The 20,789-nt window shown below is 47.5% G+C and overlaps 1 protein-coding gene across 5 annotated transcripts in view; it reads right to left on the bottom strand.

Annotated features, from left to right (window-relative positions):
- myo1cb (myosin Ic, paralog b) overlaps positions 1-20,789 on the bottom strand; it is a 40,479-nt gene that overhangs the window by 8,439 nt on the left and 11,251 nt on the right. For 4 of the 5 annotated variants that reach the window (XM_031573385.2, XM_012828869.3, XM_031573386.2 and 1 more), the window contains 13 exons: positions 8,474-8,629; positions 8,105-8,220; positions 6,759-6,957; positions 5,967-6,047; positions 5,475-5,654; positions 3,965-4,063; positions 2,945-3,058; positions 2,609-2,680; positions 2,272-2,391; positions 1,693-1,766; positions 1,394-1,499; positions 403-483; positions 84-175 (listed from right to left, as the gene is read on the bottom strand). In XM_031573385.2, coding sequence (XP_031429245.1) covers positions 84-175; positions 403-483; positions 1,394-1,499; positions 1,693-1,766; positions 2,272-2,391; positions 2,609-2,680; positions 2,945-3,058; positions 3,965-4,063; positions 5,475-5,654; positions 5,967-6,047; positions 6,759-6,957; positions 8,105-8,220; positions 8,474-8,629 — 1,490 coding nt within the window. Of the gene's footprint in view, positions 1-83; positions 176-402; positions 484-1,393; positions 1,500-1,692; positions 1,767-2,271; positions 2,392-2,608; positions 2,681-2,944; positions 3,059-3,964; positions 4,064-5,474; positions 5,655-5,966; positions 6,048-6,758; positions 6,958-8,104; positions 8,221-8,473; positions 8,630-14,426; positions 14,654-20,789 lie in introns of those variants that run through there. The other variant, XM_012828870.3, reaches the window with a different exon arrangement.

Raw genomic sequence — 20,789 nt, 5'->3', positions numbered from 1 at the left:
ATGGTTGAGCCTTTAATGATTGGTATATTAGAAAGCTACACCATTGGCTAGGCCAGTGCTGGGGTGGAGGGAGATGGACTCACGTTACGAAATGAGCATGGCCCCCTACAGTCTCCTCCAGCTTCTCCAGGAAGGTGATATCGGTGGCATCTCCTGGCCGGAGACACTCCTCGTCCTGAGAGAAAGGAGGGGCGGGGTTGTAGGGTAGAACGAGAGATGAGAAGTAGAGAAAGAGAAGTAGAGATGGCAGGAAAGGAAAAGAGAGAAGGAAGTAACACCGGGGCAAAAAAACAGAACATGAGTCATGTGCTCACTTAAAAAAAAAAAAGAGGCATAAAGGGGGAACCAAAACGATACAAAACGAAAAATGTAAAAATCTGAACTCTTGCCACAATTCCTCACCAGAATAGAGATGATGCCTTTGAATTTCTCCTCCACAAGATCGCAGATGATCTTGTTGTTGAAATATTGCACAGGCTCCCACTGTTAAACAAAAAACAACACAGACAGAAAGAAGGCCATTACTGCAACTATAATCGCCTGATAAATATTTATTACCGTTAAATTATCACGGCTATAAAAACAGACATGTATAGAATGTGAGGAATCCCCAGTCCAAAGCATTCTGATCCCACTCTGGACACGGGGGTCACCAAACAGGCCCTTCTTTTATGAGCGGCCGGGCGAAGATGTCTTTAGAGTGCGCTTCGAGAGGTCGGCATTTCCATACAAACAGAGGCACAGAGAGCAGGACCCACTTCACACATCAGACCATAATGTGTTCTTTGACCAGACACACATTGCACACCCCCCGTGCTCCAACGTCATGGGTACTGCCCCAACAATGTTGTTAGGAACACTATCAGGGGTATGACATAAACAGTACTGCCATTACATTGTTTGAGCAACAGATTGGCTCTTGTTGTGTGACTGAAGAACTCCGCTATGAGTCTTGTAGAGTGAAATAGAAGGACATGACTACAGTGTGTGGAACTCCACTGCTGTAACCAATGGATCCTGTCTCAACAAAGTCTGCCCTATTGACCATTGAGTTAGAGTGTTGGGAACGTTACCATGGGTACTGTGAGTGACAAACAGTACAGCCATTACTTTGTTTGAGGAACAACCAGCTTATCTATAGGGGAGTGAGGAGAACAACGATCTATGCAGGACAGAACAACGTGGGTAACGTAGTGTGGTATATGTGTGTGTGAGTGTGTGTGTGCGTGTGTGTGTGTAAGTGTGTGTGTGTGTGTGCGTGTGCATGCATGTGCGTGTGCGCGCGTGTGTGTGTGCTCGTGCGTGTGTATGTGTGTGTATGTGTGTGTGTGTGTGTATGCGTGTGCGTGTGCATGTGTGTGTGTTTGTGCATGTGTGTGTGAGTCTTTCTCACCGTGATTCCCTCTGACTCATACTCCTCCTGCTCAGACTTGAGGGTGAGTTCGATGAACAGCTGCTGGAGCTTCTCATTGCAGTAGTTGATGCAGAACTGCTCAAAACTACAGACAGATCAGGGAAAAAAGGTGGGTAAAGATACAACACTGTAGGCCAAGTCTGTACAAACTGTACCAAAGTTACACTTTCTTCAATATTATATTATTATATTATTTTAACACTTACCCAAATAGAGGACATAATTAAACTCAAATGTCATTAATTTCATTTTGCGACAATACAAATATACTATTCTACCTGTTGTTCTGGAAGACTTCGAACCCATAGATGTCCAGAAGACCAATTACAGATGCGTTCTTGCTTGAGTCATCCTACAAAATGTGTCACACAATGAGTCAACAAAAGAGCAATTGCTCATCTCAATAGAGTCATTCAGACGACATTCCTCTCACGCTTAACAGCTGTAGCTTCTAAACAACACTAGGGGGAGCCAAACATCAATGTAGGGATTTGAGCCGGCCATGCTGTCAGGACTGATTGACTTCTTCCTGTGCTGCAGTATTAGCCGAGGCCCACTCTCACAGAGATCGCTATACAGCGGAGGAACAGAATGAGGACTGCTGTGTGTGTGTGTGTGTGTGTGTGTGTGTGTGTGTGTGTGTGTGTGTGTGTGTGTGTGTGTGTGTGTGTGTGTGTGTGTGTGTGTGTGTGTGTGTGCACTAATGTACTTTACTGACAAATAACAAGCCATGGGAGGCCTCAGAACCGGTAGTTGCCTGGAATGGGATACTGTTGTGATCTGTCCGCCCACGAGCGAGGTTCAGCGGCAGTTAAAGGAGAAGCGGACGTGTGCGAGATTGAAAGGCGTAGGTGTACCTTGACCGCCAGAGAATCGTTGATCTTGTTGACCAGCCAGGTGAAGGTGCGCCCGTACACGGCCTTGGAGAGGGCGTCACGGGCTGCTGCAGCCTGCTCCTGGTTTAGAGGGCTCATCAGCTGTGACACACACACACACACACACACACACACACACACACAGACACAGACACAGACACACACACACACACACACACACACACGAAATACCAACTGTTACACACAGAAACCACTTCATTCACTGACATGTAAGAATGTCGAAGTGTGACACTGTCACGCCCTGTGGAAATGTATTCTAGGAGCACTCGCTGCTGTGAGCCGAGAGCTGCATACTCACCTCCTCGCCTTTGACAATGAACTTCTTATGTGTGAGAGCCTCCCTCAGCACAGCAACATCCACTCCTATCAGCTGCAGGACCAAAAAGGATACTTGTTAGTACTCTAGTATACAGTATAGTTCATGCATACTTAGAGAGAGCTGAGACAACTAGTATACAGTATAGTTCATGCATACTTAGAGAGAGGTGAGACAACTAGTATACAGTTTAGTTCATGCATACTTAGAGAGAGGTGAGAAAACTAGTATGCAGTATAATTTATGCATACTACGAGAGAGGTGAGACAACTAGATAGTGGGTTTGTCTGTGGAGTGGCTGGTGTTTTGTGTTTTTACCCTGGACATGTATTTGATCTGTGTCTCAGAAGGGATCCACGCATTCCCACTGTCTTCTCCTGCGAACTGGACATTCCCCAAGTGTAGCACACTGGCAATAATGTTGAGCAGCTCCTGCCGAGAGACAGGGAGGGAGGCAGGTCCAGTGGGAAGAGAGAGAGAGAGAGAGAGAGAGAGAGAGAGAGAGAGAGAGAGAGAGAGAGAGAGAGAGAGAGAGAGGGAGAGAGAGGGTGGACAGAGAGGGAGAAGGGCGGATGGGTTGGGGGGGTGGGGTGGTTGTCGAGGGCAGATAGGGAGGGAGAGAGTGGAAGATGTTACAACACATGGAAAAAAAATGGGAGATATGCAGGCAGATCAAATGGTGCAGATAAGATAAGATAGCGGTCATTTCATGGCTGTGTTGGCTAATGCTTTATAACCGTGTTTTAGGACTGTGTGTTTGGCGGGGGCTGGGACACAGTGAGATGCTATCACGGCTAGCATAATCAGCTGCTTTTCCTCTGTGGATCTTAGAGGCACTGAGAATGGCCGTGAGCCCAGAAGCCCCTGCGCTCAGCACAATCCACCTCTCACATGCCAGGGTCCTCCTCTCTCGCTCAGCTCAGCACATCTCACTGCTCCCCAGGGGGAGGTACCTAACTCTGCTGCACTGTCTCTGAGATCCTGCTTAGGATCTACTCTTAGCTGACACAGACACACAGACACACAGATACACATACAGACACACACATATGCACATGATGTACACATACCACAGATATCCATCTACACAACTTAAACACACAGACACGTACACACAAATACAGACACAGCACACACACCCAGGCACTTACACACTCAGTCAAACTCACACTACAGTACGGCCATGTGCTGAGAGTGACAGGAAATCTGGATATTCTCTCAAACAAGCGCAGTGTGCTCAGCATAATGCTTACATTGTAGAATGCAATAATGGGTTTTGTGTGCAAGTTATGAGGCAGAACGTTCTAGACTATAGCCTTGTGGGAGGGAGTGTCTTACCTCCACATCATCATCGCTGAAGCCGATGACTTTCAGAGCCTTCCTCACCACCTTCCAGTCACTGCGGTCGTTGATGGAGCTCACTTTGGGGCAGTTTCCCTGAAACACACCCACAGCATACAGATATTACTGGCTGTACAGTCACCAACACATCTAGCACACCTGTGGGGGAAATAATGATTGCTGAGGAAAACTGTAACTGTAACTATAAAACGAAAGAAAATTATGACTATAAACTATGAACTGTAACAGATCAAAATGACTCTTAAGTCTGGCTCAATTCTGCTAGTCTCCCTCACGCACATATACGTATCCCATAATCTAGTATCGCATATTACTGAGAAGGAGAGGTGTAGGTTTGTGAGCAGCGAATATAAGATGTAACATGAGCGATGGTGAAGGGAGTGTAATGTATGGACTGCACATAGATGATGAATATGGGTAGCACGTGGATTATGGGATTAAGCTGATCATACACTGAAAGGAAAGGGATGAAGGTGGTGTGTGGAAACTAGCAATGTATGTGCAAAGTTAAAAAAGTGAGTGTGGGATGTGAGGTTCAAAGGTCATGGCTGTGTGAATAGTGGGTCAGGGCAGTTCAATCTGGCCTATGGTGAGTGAGTGGGGGTGTATCGTGAGAAGAGGATCTGAGAGGAAGACAGGGGACATGGTCTGGAGCACCAGAGCGAGTGTGTGTGTGTCTCTGTGTGTGTCTCTGTGTGTGTCTCTGTGTGTGTGTGTGTGTGTGTGTGTGTGTGTGTGTGTGTGTGTGTGTGTGTGTGTGTGTGTGTGTGTCTCTGTGTGTGTGTGTGTGTGTGTGTGTGTGTGTGTGTGTGTGTGTGTGTGTGTGTGTGTGTGTGTGTGTGTGTGTGTGTGTGTGTGCCTGGGTGGAGGCTGCATTGGCAGATGCAGCATTACTGACGAGGTCTCCAGGGACCTGAGCTCACTTCTGGGGTAACTCCCCCGGGGGCAGCAGAGGGAGGAGGCTCGGCTGATCCACACTTCCTCCATTAAAACAGCAGGTGGGTGGAGGGGGGGGCGGAGACCTGTGTATGTGTGTGTGCTTGTTTAAATGATGGATTATGTCTGAGTCACACCTGTGTGTGCAAGAGTGAAAGCGTGTGTGTGGGCATAAGAGTGTGTGGAACGCTTACATGTTTACATTTATACGACCACATGTTTACAGACGGCGCTTGGGTGTTTATCTTAATGAATGAGTGGACATCATTGTGGCTGTAGAGGTCAAAGTGAGTGACTGAGAGAAAGAGACTGTGGAGGTGCAGTGTGTGTGAGTGCAATAGTTTGTGTGTGCGTGCGTGTGTGTGTGTGTGTATGTGTATGTGTGTATGTATGTGTCTGTATGTATGTGTGTCTCTCTGTGTGTGTGTGTGTGTGTGTGTGTGTGTGTGTGTGTGTGTGTGTGTATGTGTGTGTGTGTGTGTGAATGTATCTGTCTGTATGTATGTTTGTCTGTGTGTGTGTGTGGTGCACTTGTGAGAGCATCTCACACCTTGACTAGGTACTGATACTGCTGCGAGTTCCTCTCCAGGCCCAGCCTGCGCAGCAGGTCCTCCTCGCCGCCCTCGATCAGCTGGTAGAAGATGTGGAAGTTGCGCTCGCCGTGGTTCTGGTGGACCACGCGCGACTTCTCCAGCAGGTAGTTCAGGATGTGGCCCCCCACCGGAGCACCCTGCCATGGCCGAGGGAAGAAGGGAGAGAAGGAGGAGGACGAGGAGGAGAAGGAGGGGGAGCGAGAGGAACGAGTGATGCAGGGGTACTGGGGTAGGCATACACAATATACAGGCAGGTATGGAGAACCCCCCCACCCCCATGCAAATAACCCAATTCATGCAGCATGAGACATAGGAAGAGGTACGCCACACAAACATATCATGGATATATGTCATGGGAAGGAAAATGGAGATAAAATATGAATATTTGAAATAGAGAGGTCCAGTCAACACAGACATGTTACACATATTACATAACATGAACCTCTCACCTTGAAATCAAACTGAATGTCCATGTATTTTCCGAAGCGGCTGGAGTTGTCATTGCGCAGCGTTTTGGCGTTCCCAAAAGCCTGAGGAAAACAGAGGGGGAAAAAAAGAAGATAAAATGTAGACGGATAACAGCGACGTGTACCCAGTAACAGGCCAAGGCCCCGCTGCGCCCTTCCCAGACACGGGGGCCAGATCACAAGAGGGGCAGCTTCTCGCACCCCTCGCACATCTGCCAAACATCTGGAGGCTAGCGGCAGCCCAGCCACAACACACGGCGGCTGCATCCGCCGGCTGCCCCTCCCCGCCGCCACGGCATTCTCAGACATCCTGCTCTACACGCTGCACTGTAATTTGCGTGTGTCTGCTCTGTACACAGTTAATCCCTGCTCCAGGTCATTAGCAGTGTGAGGCAGGGTAGTTTGAGCAGAGAGGGCCGAGTGCCTGCTGCCAAAACAAGGCCTGCAGAGGAAGGTGTGTGAGTGTGCTCTCATGTGGCAGTGCGTCCTTGGGAGACATGTTTGCAGACTAGTACTGGCAAGCAGAACACAAAATACTGTTCATTATCTTGTTTTAAACATATTTGCTAGAAAAAGTACACGGTTTGTCCACAAAACTTTGTTCTCTCCTTTGTTCCTCAGTTTCAATACTGATGATGTATTTATGTTTTTTTTTGTGTGTGCATGCAACACACGTGACACAATTGAAGAGATGCTTTCCTTAATATGTCTGGGCCGACATGACATAAATGACCGATGAAACGATGAAACTGTGTAGTCGGCAGGGCTGTTTACCTCCAGGACAGGGTTGGACTGCAGGAGGCGGTCCTTGACGGTCTGCACATGCTCACTGGCAGGGCAGGTGATGGCGTAGTACTGCAGCACCTTCTTGGAGGCCTCCGTCTTCCCAGCGCCACTCTCTCCAGAGATGAGGATGCACTGGTCCCGCCGCTCGGTGCGCATGGAGCGGTAGGCATTATCTGACACAGCATAGCTGACAGGAGGCAGAGAGATGGGAGTGAATAACAGAAAGATCATATCTTATAACTCGGCCTAAATTACTCTAGTGCTACAGTTCATACTATGAGCATGTATGCAGCAAATGTGGGCTCAGTGAGATCAATCCAAACTATATTCCAATCCAAGCCAGCATCATTCATTCATTCATTCATTCATTCATTCATTCATTCATTAAGGCTGTGGAGATGACATAATGCTGTCACGGGCATGCCTTGATGGGAAAAGCCTACTCTGCAGTATGACAGCTCATGTTGCTGTGGACACATTTGGCCGGATGTATATGTGCCTGGGGTGGGTGTGGAGCGGAGCGCTGCTGCTGGAATGAGAGCCTGCTGCTGTCCATCAGCGAGTGCGGGTTAGGGTCCTTTTTGTTATTTCAGGCCCTTTTGCTGCGTCACTGCAGGCTGAGATAGCCGCTCCACTGGTGACCTGCGGTTACATTCCTGCACTTCTTTTCTATTTTGTTTTATTTTATTTTTATTTTCTATGTAAAGTAGTATTTATTGTTACACCAGGGTTCTAATGCTCGTAGCTTGACTGTTCTCGCCCTTGTACGTCGCTTTGGACAAAAGCGCCTGCTAAATGACTAAATGTAAATGGCACTTCTGCACAACCCCCTGGCCCCACTTTATGAGAAAATGCCAGGATGACGCAATAAATACCTGAGCCCTCAACCAACTTGGACAGACAGAAAACATTCAGCTAGGGAACAAATAGATTATAAAAACAAGTTTTTCTATCTCTCTACCCAGCCAACCCAAAGCAGATGGGTTCCCCCTTGTGAGCTGGGTTCTGCTCAAGTTTTCTTCCTGTTAAATTCCTTTCCGCTGTTACCTTAGTGCTTTTTCTAGGGCTCTGTAAAGCGCCTTGAGGCAATGTTATTGCCGCTATATAAATAAAATTGTATTGAACTGAATGAGTTTTGGAATGTCGCGCTCACGGCAAAGTCAGCCTCATGCATTCCACAACCACAATGGTCAGCAAGCTCAAATATTCCACAGGAATTCCCATATCTCCTAGCAACAGGCCATGCAAACACCATGCCCATGCATCACCAGCCCAATTTGTCCATTTGATAGTGATTACATAACCAGAAAGGGCCCCGGGCGGGGATGGCTCACATGTGGGGGGAGACCTCGTAGAAGTTGACTCCCCGGTATCTCTCCATGTGCTGCTTGGTGTAGATTTCCAGGTCCTTGTACGGGTTCACTGACACCAGCACTGAGCTAATGTATGTCTGCAGGGGTGAGAGAGTGTGAGTGTGGGGGTGGTGGGGGGAGGCAGATAGACACAGTCAGTGAGAGAGAGAGAGAGTTTTTGATGTCTGTGTTTTTTTTGCAGGCAGCTGACAGATTGAAGAGGAGCACAACTGGATGCAACCTTGTAACAACACTTTAAAGACCACGCCCGCCCATTGACGGTTACAGTAACCCCCCCCCCCAACAAAAAAACAAGCAACAACATGTGTTCTATGCACCGGGGTTACTTACGTAGATGAGGTTCTCCTTGAACCTCTTGCGCAGGTTCTCTATGAAGGCCACCTCGCTGGTATAGTTCTCCAGCAGGATAAAGTCCTGCACGCCCACCCGGTCTCTGGCTGTGAGGGCGCTCTCCATCATAGCACGCACCCCGTCTGTGCCCACCGCCTGTACAGGGAGAGGGCAACACGTCAGGAGGCAAAAGCAAACTCTGAGACTCTAAGACAACAGGCGCGTCCCCAGGAGCAGGTGACTGATGTTTGTGAAGCTGCTGCTGCTGCTGCTGCCGCAAAACGCTTCAATATGTTGAAGTGGTTCTAACGGCGCACAACACGTCCTCTGTCTGCTATCTGACTGTGTACGCTCACGACGCTTACTGCCGTTTTCCCCAGGCACTCAGTGTGGCAGGTTAGACATGCTCATGGAACATGTTTACAGGACCACAGACCGTACATAAAATAATAAACACCCACGACAAGTTGCAACATCAGCCTTCACGTTCAGGAAATGTGACCACAACCCTAAATACAAACAGAATCGAGACAGTGACATGAAGAAAAGTCACACCTCAAAACACAACCACGGCCGGCACATACAATTCCACCCAAAGTTCTGTAGAGGAGAGACGCGGTTGAGCGAGTCTCATTAGGAGCACTTACAGACTGGATGTCATCCATGCCCTTGATCAGACGCTCCTTCTCGAGGATGGCACTCTGCGTTTTTCGCATCAGGTCTCCCAGTTTACTCAGATCCATGGCCTCACTGTCTGGGCTAACTTGTTGCGCTTTTTCCTCTACGAAAAAAAATATTCCTCTCAAGCCAAAGAGAGTGGAAAGGTTGTCGTGATCTGGCGATTCTGGAAACGTTTGTGCCTGCACGCGCACTCTCGCTCTCTCACAACAAACACACACTCTTGCACACACACACACACACACACACACACACACTTCACGTTAATGAAGACCTCTTTGTAATGCTGACCACAGAGGATTTACTGTAATGCTGCTCCTCGAAACAACGCACAGGGACGAACACACCCGCAGATGCAGACTCACACACACACACACACACACACATCCACCCACCCACCCCCACACACACACACATCCACCCACACCCACACACTAACAGACAGACAAATAAGCCAATATTCAGCAGCGCAGTGTGAACACAACAGCTGCCCATACTGTTGTTTTGTTATTGACACAGCAGCCCTGGGGCCCTTGGGAGCGTCCGTGCACCTGAGAAAGCGCTTTAATTAAGGAGCGCTGAGGCAACTTCAGCACCGGCGGCTAGAGCACCCTCACACTGGAGGGGAGGAGGAGGAGGAGATGAGGAGGAGGAGGGGGGGTGGAGGACAAGACACAGAGAAAACACGAGGAGCGAACTGAACAGAGGGAGATCAGCGGAAAAGTGCGGTGCCAGGAAGTGACTGCACTATCAATCACATCTTCATCACCATCGTCGTCATCATCGTTATTATTTCTCTCACTCCTCTCTCAGTGTTCCGCAGGCAACTCCCAACGACTCATGGCGAAGCCCTTTTTAATATCTCTCCCTGTCACATTCCCTACATCTCATTCACACTCCTCCATCTCATTTCTCCTTCCTTCACACCCCCCTCTCCCTCTCCCTGTCCCTGTTCCTGTTTTCTTAGTGGAGTGGGATTCATAGGCAGACAGATGACAGGTAGTCACAGTGGAACAATAAGGAAATGTTCTCCTCCGCGGTCACTGCTAAACAAATGATGCTCATGAATGCAAACCTAACCCACATTCATTCCGGACGTAAAAGTAGCCAAGGCATAACCTGCTCACCCGTCTGTCACTATGGGCAACTGTAATTGGGGCTTTACAAAAACACAACAAAGAGCGGAAATACTTATTTCTGTGGGGATTCTAGCTATTTTTCAAATGGAGGTCTAATACCACATGGGCTGGCACTGGCAATCTTAGATAAGCATTTTATTACTCATTCATTAAAGTCTGATGATAAATTTGTGATTATATGAGCCTCAAATGATTATGTCATAAGCCTTTTCACCATCACAATGATTAATAGATATGTGCGAGAGAAAACAAAACAAATGGAATGAAAAGGCGGGGCTTCATTACATAATTACTTTGGCTTATCTATACAGCTGGACCACGGGAAGCACCTGTTGCGGTTGGTGGTAACCAAAGACATCACACAACATACAAAGCTGAGATCCTTGCCCATCTCTAGTATTAGTCAAACATTGGAGGGAAGAGACAGGCACAACAGAGGCTTCTTTCTCCAGCCAGCACAGTGACTCAACTCATGGTCACGCTGTCTCTCACCTACCTCACCTGTGCCCCCTTCCTAACTGGTCTACCAACCCTGAGAACACACACACACACACACACACGCACACTTCAGGCCTCTGTGAGTGGACGCTTTCCAAGGCCTCATAACTTCCAGCTCGTTAGAGAAGCTGTCGTCATCTATGCATCCTATACTGGACACATAACACCGGCAGAGACGTGAGAAAAACACTCCCTGGGGTAAACTACAAAAACAGTGGAACACTTCCAGGGCCCTTTCTAATGTAACCTCAGTCATCTAACAAGAGAGGAAGCCCCCTTTCTCTCGTTCCTCCTTTTCTAAACAGAATTCTCGGAGCTCCTGCTCCATTACTTCATTGTTCCTTCATTGAGGCTTTATAGTTCGGCTTTCCTGCTCACGTCCCGTTCACTCCGGCATTCCCTGTCCAACATCCGTGCGGCCCCGCGGCCCCCGGCACCCCCGTGCTTACCTAGGGCCGCTCCGCCATGCTGTCACACTTTCCAGATCCTGTGGAGCAAACAAAGGAGTGGGGAGAGCCGAGCTAACGGGCAGCTCCTGCATGTCACACTCACTGTCACACACACACTCACTCTCACACACACTCTCACACTCACTCACTCTCACACACTCTCACACACTCTCACACACACTCACACACACTCACACACACTCACAGGCTCTCACGGCCTGCATCCTCATCATTCTCTCCTCGCTAACTCTCTGGGAATACTTCTCTAATGCTTTGTCTTTCCCCATCTCTTCTTCCTTTCTTTCTTTCTTTCAGTCAGTTTCATCGTGCATCTCTCTTCCTCTTTCTTTCTTTCTTCAGTTTGTCTGACAATCTTTCTCCATCTCCATTCCTCTCTCTCAGTTTTTGTCCTTCTCTCTCTATCTTTCATTTTCTTTCCTCCTCTGGAGATTGTCAAAGCCAGCTGGTCACAGAGCGACTGAGTGAGCTTAACTGCAAACAATGCTTGCTCTTTAGGCTTTGACCTTCCTACAGCCGGAGGCACAAGGCAAGGACAAAAAAGCCCTTAAATCTGGGTGGTTTGCTGGGCAGATCAGTTAAGTATGGAGCAGTCTAGAAGCAGCATGCCTGCGTCAGCACGCATCATGTTGCAATGCTGTCAATAGTCCGTGGAGACGTTATTCTGAGCTGAGGCCACATTTCAAATGAATGTTTTTGAGTTGGAACTGCGCAAGCACGAAGTATGCCAGCACAGTTTCAGGGACTCAGTTCAAGCATGGCTTTCCATTACATCCTGCAACTACTGCCATGTCTGAAGAGAACTCTGCTCAAACACAACAGGTTTAGAAACTCTGCTGCAGGAAACTGAAATACAGCATTTTTGTACAGATTGATTTAACCATCCAATTGTCTAGACCCACCCCTATTTTCATTTCACAATCAAGGAAGACATTTGCTATGCAGAGCCATCGTCACCCCAATATTGATAATAGAGAAAGTACTGGCACCCAAGAAAAGCATTAATGAAATGAAATGACAGGGAGGCAGCTTCTAGGATGGGGTGAAGTGGGGGATGGAGAGGGTTCCTGATGATAGATGAACTAAGGCAGAGGCTGAGAGGTGGAAAAGAGTCACCAGCTCACTGTTCTCAACACAGCTGTCTGGAAGACTATGAGAACTTTTGAGTTCTCTGGGGGTCACGACCTTGCCTCAGTCTAATGGTAAGCATTGAGTTTCTTAGTCACTGGTAGGGAGGTTGCTCGGGAGCATTATAGACAACATGTGGAAATGTGACTCATCTAAACCTCCCTGGGAGACTTTCAGTCTTTTCCAAAATCCCCAGAAGACAATGTTGTTTCGTTTGTGTTTTCTATGTAAGGTAGAACAGTTGCTTTCTGCCATAGGGGAACAAGAGTTGCTGTGATATGCTGCACAAGAAAGCTGTGAGGCAAACGAGGCCGCTGCCACTGTGAGGTCATGATTAGCTTTGATTGCTATGGCTGTTTAAAGGAATGCTGAAGGACTGGTGTTCACAGCTGTTCCGTGGCAGCCTCTAGGGGAAAGCAGTCAGACAGCGGCGAAGGGCTCTGTCCCAGCAGGTGAGAGTGTTCAAAGAAAACAAACACATGTACATAGGCCGCGAACGACACACGGCATACATACACACACAGACCACACCAGCGGAAAGGGCTTGTGTTGGCAGCTGCACCGTTTGGGTCACAAACCTGTGGGGAACAATAGAAAGTATTCATAGTCAACTCGAGAGTCGAAACAGAACAGAGGACATTTAGATGACAAGTCAGCTAGGACAAATTCCTGAATCCCACCTCTGCCGTAACCAGACACGCTGAGGTTCTGAGCTGATTGTGTGGGCCGATCTCTGGAGAGACTTTGCTCTCCTTTCAAAGTGACAATTTCATGGTAAAACTGTGTTTCTCTGAGAGTGTTTCTCTGTTATTATGTCCCAGTATCCCATGAACTCTGCAGCAGCAAGCTATGTGTATCTGTAAATAAACAGCACTTCCTCTTAGTATCCTCTAACAGGCTGTCCATGGGAAAGGCTCAAATTAAAACAGAAAGAGCAAGAGGCTGAGTGTGAAACAGGAAAAAAAGAGAGTGAGATAATGAAAGACAAAGAGGGAGAGGAACTTTGTGAAGTAAATGAGTGAATGAGTAAAAATGAGAGTGTCACTGGTGAACAGGAAGCTCTATCGATACCGCAAGTCAGTTGTCATCTTCCTTCTGCGTACCAGAAGCCTCATTCCAGTTGTATGTCACTTGAGGTGTTTACATAGTTACAGACTTACATAGTAACACAATATCTGATAAGAGAGCTGACAGATTTCTCCTTGGCTTGGAAAAAGCGCACAAGCATCGGATGTAACAGATGAAACAGACTGCTGATATCACCCATGATGACATGAGGTGCACGTCTTAAGCACAACTATGGACAAGGGTCTATCACTCTGAAGCAGAGACAAAGCATATCAAACAGGTTCTGGTGCCCTGTAGAGCAGATCAGTGGAGTATCAGAGTAAAAACAGAATCCCTTTCACATTCAGAAGCCCCCTCAACACCGAACCCTTTGATTGACAGGCCTTAGGCCACCGAACGATTGCAGAGAATGCCTGAGGGATGACAGCGATGGGAAGCAATGTGCAGGGCTGGGCAGGCCAGTGATAGGCAGCAGTTTCATTACCAGTTACTCTCTCCCTCTGTCTAAGTGCCAAAGAATTTGGCAGGAGGGGTAGTGATGGAGAGACAGAGATTGCCTCTACCAACGGGGGTGGAACACCCACACTCGCACTAACATGCACAACACACACATCAGGTAATGGGAATTTAAAATTTAAACAGACTCACTTAAGGAAATATTTCCAGTTTCATGACATAGTAAGAGCAGCAAATGACTACTTAAAGTCAATGCAAAACAGCATGCAAAACAAATGTACACAGTCACTATTAAAATCAACTTCTTATGAATCTTCTATATTAGGTAAGTATGAGCTAGCTTCAAACACAGACAGATCTACAGAGGTCCCAGCATGAGACCAGGTCCAGTTTATGACATATGTGCCGTCCACCTCCAAAAGTACCCTCTCCTTCAAACACACCTAACCCAGACACCTCAAAGAAAACATAAGACTGCTAGTTTACCGTGCGCACTGCCGCTCAGGCTTCTGTTCTTACCATTGCTCGGTACTTCATCTTGCCTCTCTGTTCGCTCTGTAAGCACAAACTTTTCCTGTTTGTATTTCCAAAACAGCTGTCCACAACGTCAGAGGACTCTTGCAAACGTTTGTTATTATAACTTTGCCTGCTCTGCGTGTGGGAGACTTCCAGCTGCCATCTCTTCTCCAGTTCCTTCTCTTCTCCCCTCTCTGTCTCTCACTGTGTAACTCTTTCTCCCTCTCCTTTACCCAACTCTTTCACTCTCTCTCTCTCTCTCTCTGTCTAGGTTGAGAAACAAGTCCCTCTGAAAAGTGCCACCCCCCCCACCTACCCCCACCCACTCTCCCACTCCCTCACCCTCCCCAGCCTTGACTGAGTTTGGCTCTGGCCTATAAGGGGTTTACAGTGAAAGGCAAAACTCCGATCAGCCTGGAAGTCCATGTGCGCCTCACTCCCAGTCTTAAAACCAGGCTAAAGGGCAGAAAAGACACCCCAAACGTCACACACACACACACACACACACACAGCCCTCACATCTGGACAAAACTACCACGTCAATAGAAAGAGAGAGAGAAGAGAAATCGTGCACTTTTTTTCCCCAATTCAGGGAGACTCAAAGGCAGGATGGCTGAGACCGGGGCAGGGGCGATTAACAGACGTGTCAATGTTTCAGGGAGAATATCAAATATGTCCAAATAAAAATCACAGCCGAGCCATGTGAATTTTCTCCTCCTTTCCTTCCTCTTCACATCCCTCCCTCTTCTCTCTCTCCCTCCCTCTCTTTCTCTCTCTCGGCCCTCGTCCTCCCTCCCTTTTTCCTCTGGTTCTGCAAACTCAGGCGGACTGAACAACCTCTACGGGATTCCCCCTCCATGTACGCAGTGACTGGGGATGAATGGGTTGAGACTGCCTCACGGCATAGCTTCTGTTACACTGCCATCACTCCAGACACTACTTACCAGTAGATTGACAGAAAGAAATACTACTGCCACATGAAGCCATAACTCTGTCCAGCCCTGGGTATGTGGGAGAGCTCAGTTTCTCTCTCTCTCTTTCTCTCTCTCTCTCTCTCTTTCTCTCTCTCTACTGAATCAGCAGAGATGAGTCTCCCCCTGCACACAGACTGCAGAGAAATGATGCAGGACGGATTAGGGCTGGACGCTATCAAAGTGTCTTTCTGTAAATAATTAGCGGGGTGTCCTTTAGGTAATGTCTGGCCCTGGCCTGCAGACAGAAGGCTCTCAGAGACTCTGTGTGTGTGTGTGTGTGTGTGTGTGTGTGTGTGTACTGTAGGCGAAATGACCTCAGTGCTGCAGCTCAGCTCGGCCCGCTCTCCTGAGTGACCAGCCGCAGGGAGGGGCCGGCCCCTGAGGAAACGACAGGGTTAATGTGTGAGGTCATGGGTGTGTGTGTGTGTGTGTGTGTGTGTGTGTGTGTGTGTGTGTGTGTGTGTGTGTGTGTGTGTGTGTGTGTGTGTGTGTGCGGGACACACCCTTCGCTGTTCCTCTCCACCCTGCTTGGCTCAGCACAACACACTCCACCTGACTAAGTGCAGGTAAAGCTCCGCGCCAAGGTCACCTTTGCTTACCCCGCGGCAGAGTGGCACCATCTACTGGCCAAAGCTGGCTTGTCCGGGCCAGCCGCCTTCACGTTAGGCGAAGTGAGACTTCGGAACAATGAGGCTTTCGTGAAGTTTGATACTCTCTGTGTGGTTTTTGAAATGCTGATGAATCAGATTTGAAATGCTGGTGAATGGTAATGTGCTAGATGAATGCTAATGCTAATGCTAATGCAGGCTCTCTTGCTCTTTTCCTGTCCTTTCTCCTCGCTTTTTTTCTCTCAACCCTTTTCTTTTTCTCGCTCTCCCTTTGCCCAACATAATCAGAGCCCCCGCCTGCAAGAATCTGAGTAATGTTTTCCAGACGGTGTGAGTTTCTCTCTTTCTTTCCTTCTCGTGCTCTCTCTCCCTTTCTCTTTCTCTGGGAAAACTGGCATCCCTGGGCCAACTCACACATAGGGGGAGGGTGAGAATAAGACAGATAGATAAATAAGAAACAAGACGGTCAGATAAATGGACTGAAGGAAGAGCAAAGCTCTTGGTCTTTCCTCATCACTGTTTTGTTTGGGTGTGTGTGTGGGCATGGAAGGATTTCTGAAAGAATCCTCCTTTATAGCCAGCAGAAATATACCCTTTGTTGGGAACAAACAAAAACTCCGCAGTTGGCATGACAACAGTGCAAACAAACAAAACAGTGCTAAGGTTGCATATTTGCTTTGGGTAATACTGTGCTCTGATCAGATCTCCTTTTTATAGTCCTCAGCCTTGGCCTTGGCTCTTTGTTGGCTCATGTTGGGCAATCACACCTCATCACTGCTAAGCCTTGATCAGACAACCATGGGACAATTAGGCCACTGGGCCTAAGGACAGAATAGATAGACAACTCTCTCTCTCTCTCTCTCTCTCTCCGTCTCCTCCCTCCATCTCAATTTCTTTCTCCCTCTCTCTCTCTCTCTTTCTCCTTGTCAGCTGAGGACAACTTTAAAAGGCTTAATGCTAGTGTGCCAGACACTTTCAAGGTGCACCATTGACAGTGCCAACAACGGGGCAAAGTTCAGGAAAACCCAGACGGGCCACGAGACAATACAGCAAACACATTTAAATGCCTGTTAGTAAATCCCCAGCTACTTCACACTAAGGAATTGTTTCCTGGTTTGACGACTGTGGGGAGAACACGAGAGTTTCTCTCCTTGGTTTTGAGCATGCGATGGAAAGCACCATGAGAATATGGAACTTTTTTCTCTATTTGTTTCTCTATTTGTGTGATCCAGTGCCCTCTCACCATCTCTACTTTCACAGCATTTTTTGTGTATTTTTTTACTCACTTCCTCTCCCACACTACAACATCACTACTTCCACTCTGGGGTCCTCTCGCTCCCTTACACACACACACACACACACACACACACACACACACACACACACACACACACACACACACACACACACACACACACACACACACACACACACACACACACACACACACACACACACACAGATTCCCACCCCCTCTCCCTCATCCAAAGCTTCCTGTGTGCATGACACAAATGTAATAGGACACACACAGCATGTTATGGGACCCTGTCTGGTCTGATTAATGTCTAAGAATAAGCTGATAGGATTATAGGTGCACAACTTGCACTGGTGATGCTGTCATATCTGCTAGCTCCAATGCTATCATGCTCTCACTCCCTTAATCTCCTCACTCATATCTGACCGATGTGCAGCATGGATGATCACTGGATATATTTGTACTTTGTCCACCTCCAGTGCAATCCCTACTGAGCTCTGCCATGCAAAGCCAGTATGCTGCTGCAGTGATACTGAGACTGATATATATCCCATATTTAACACAGCCCTATAGGCCCATATATAACACTGTAGGCTTATACACACATTCATTTTAAGTCTTGGTGTCAGAGTGAAAGCATCTTTAAAAAGGCAGAGACTTCTCTCTTCCTATTTGACCATCTCTCCCTGTTGCATTCCCTTACAACCCTCTGTTTAAAGCCCTCCCTCCCTCTATCCTTTCCCTCTGCAGCTAAATATACCCACATGCTGACTCTGTACGACGGGGCTATTTGTGGCCGTTTGTGTGTCTGAGAGTGTCACTGTGGGAGAGTTAGCAGATCAGAGCCATTAACAGCTCAGCCCAGGTGAGGTGCTTCTCATGTTGTGAAGATGGCCGTCTGTGATCAGGTGGTACTGGAAACTCTGGCACGGCTAGTGTCATCTAGGAACCAACCAGAGGGAAGTGCCTCTGGGTACTGGGGGGAGATTATGGTTTATTATTATTGCCTTTATTATCTATTATTATTGCCTTTATTATCTAAAAAATAAGGCAATAATAAGTAATAATAATAAATATAGCTGCAAGCAGCGATGCGGATTCCTCCTAAGAATGCGAAACCAGGGGAAAATGTATATTCTTTACAATTTTGGAAAGAAGAGTAAAAGAAGGAAAGAAGAGTGGAAGAAGGAAAGAATAGAGGAAAGAAGAGTGAAGAAAGAAGTGTCTTGCTAAAGGACACTTTGACAGGGAATTGAACTAACAACCTTCGGAGTACTAACCGACTTCTCTACCCCTGTACCAATGTCACCCAGGTTTATATCTCAAAGTTTTGCTTACATATTACTTCACTTCCTTGTTGGCGGCTTTTCTGCTGAATTTGAGTGGCTATACCGGACAAACGGTTGTGAGGATCAAAATTATGTTGAATAAGTTTGTGTCGCTTGGTCTGAAGATCATCTCTGGTGATTTTGAAGAAGATTTGACCAAAATTGTAGGAGGTGTAGGCATTCAAAGGTTTTTTGATAAAACCGGGAATAACAGAAAATCTATACAACCGAAAATTGTCGCCATTGAATGTTGAATTCGTCTTTATCCAAGGAATCCAATGGTACCAATGGGTGAAAATCGGTCAAACGGTTCAAAAGTTGTGTGTGTTAACAAAAGTCCAACTTTGACCCGTTGGTGGCGCTAGTGTGGTCTAGTGGGAGACATGAAACTTGGTGTGAGTAAAGAAGGGACTGTCCTTAATGAGTGTGCCAAATTTCAGAAAAAGTTACCATACGGTTCTAGGGGCTGCCATTGACTTCCCATTGCAGAAGAATAATAATACCTACAATAACAATAGGTTTCCTCCTGACGGAGGAATCCTAATAATAATAATAATAAGTTGGCGGTACTACATAATCCAAACACTAGACTGTACAAGCCACCATTGCGTTTTCCTGGTAAAGTCGTAGGTCCACAGACCGACTGATTGTGGGGACACATCAACACCCAAGCAACCACACTCTCCCATAGTGCCTTCTGTATAGCCAAGTCCCATCATGAGGAAAGAGACAGAAAACCCTGAACCTTTAAATGCCCAGTGTGATTCTAAGGGATAAGTTCAGCACCTTGGCAAAGTAACTTGATCTTGAAGAAAAACAGAGGAAATGCATAGCTTTGTGGCAAGGGGGAGGTGGAGGATTGCGAGGAATCAGAGCACAGGGTCCAGGATGTCTGGTAGAGTCATAGTCCTGCAGACTGATTGACTGCAGGTTACCATCAACATCCCAGCAGCTAGACTCTGAGCCAGGCAATTGCACTTTACCGGTTTGCTATAACAACTCTATGGTCCTTGAGTGGAAGGAAACAAAACACTCATTATTTGCATGCCTGGTGTAATTCAAACAACGTCATCTGAGTGATATAAGAATAGACCAGTCGAATCAGAAGAGAGAAGGTCCAGGATGTGTGGGATGTCAGATGAACAAAGAGAATCATGGGAAATTGGGATAAAGAGGAGGAGTGACTGTTGGGCAGAGGAGCTCTGCAGCCTACGGTCGAAAAAGAGAGAAAGAACGAACGGACAAAAAAGGGAAGAAGGAGGAGAAGAAGAGAAAGGGCAGAAAAAACAGAGGGAAGTCAGGAGAGCGCTAGTCGAGCGGTGATGTCACGGCAGAAGAATGTCAGCCATGTGGGCGGAAAAGAGCCGGTTGAGAAAGAGAGTGAGGGGGAGCGCCTCAAGAAGGAGAAGGAAAAGAAGAAGAAGAAATGGAAGGAGGCTGAAATGAGATGAGCTGAGAAAGGGGAAACCCCTGGGCCCTGTGTGGGTTAAAAACAAAGAGGATATGAGACACGTGAGGTGTACATCTCAGCTGGCATGGGAACTGCCAGTTGATTTAACACTGTGCCTGCAGTCACTCTGAGAGTCAAGGATCACACCCAGGTCCTGTGATAGGAACTGAGTCTGAGGGCTGCTCCACCACTGTCCCCGCCACTCCTCCGTGGCTGCACCTCAGTCCCGCTGAACCTTGGAGTTTTGGTGAATCATCCGTGGCATGCCACCAGAGTGTGAGCGTCTGCTTCTCTGTGTTAAACCGGGAGCGAGGTCTTTTTCAGAAGTGAGAACTTTCCAGACACAGCAGAGTGACTCACTGCATACACAGACCCTTCTGGCTTAGTGAAACAGAGATGACTAACCCCACCTCTTAATGCCATTTGTCAAAACCCAGGGTGTGGAATCCCAGCCCAATCAATTGACGCAACAGGACTGAGCCTAAGAGAAATGCATAAGAAAAAGCACACAGGGATACAGACATTCACAAACACACACACACACACACACACACACACACGCTTACAGCTTTTCACTCTCGCAGACGCCACATCTTTCTTTTCTGCCTAGCCAGCACTCTGGTTTCTTAGGCATTTCCTTAAGTGTTCCATAAAGTGATTATTTCTGACGGCCTGTGATTTCACTCAATTACCCCTGCTGGAATATGGGGGAAAGGGAAAGTCGGAGACTATTCTCTGGAGGGGGGGGGGG

Source organism: Clupea harengus, chromosome 9, assembly GCF_900700415.2.
Source record: "Clupea harengus chromosome 9, Ch_v2.0.2, whole genome shotgun sequence".
NCBI classification, from domain to species: domain Eukaryota; kingdom Metazoa; phylum Chordata; class Actinopteri; order Clupeiformes; family Clupeidae; genus Clupea; species Clupea harengus.
This window is presented reverse-complemented; position numbering and strand designations above follow the sequence as displayed.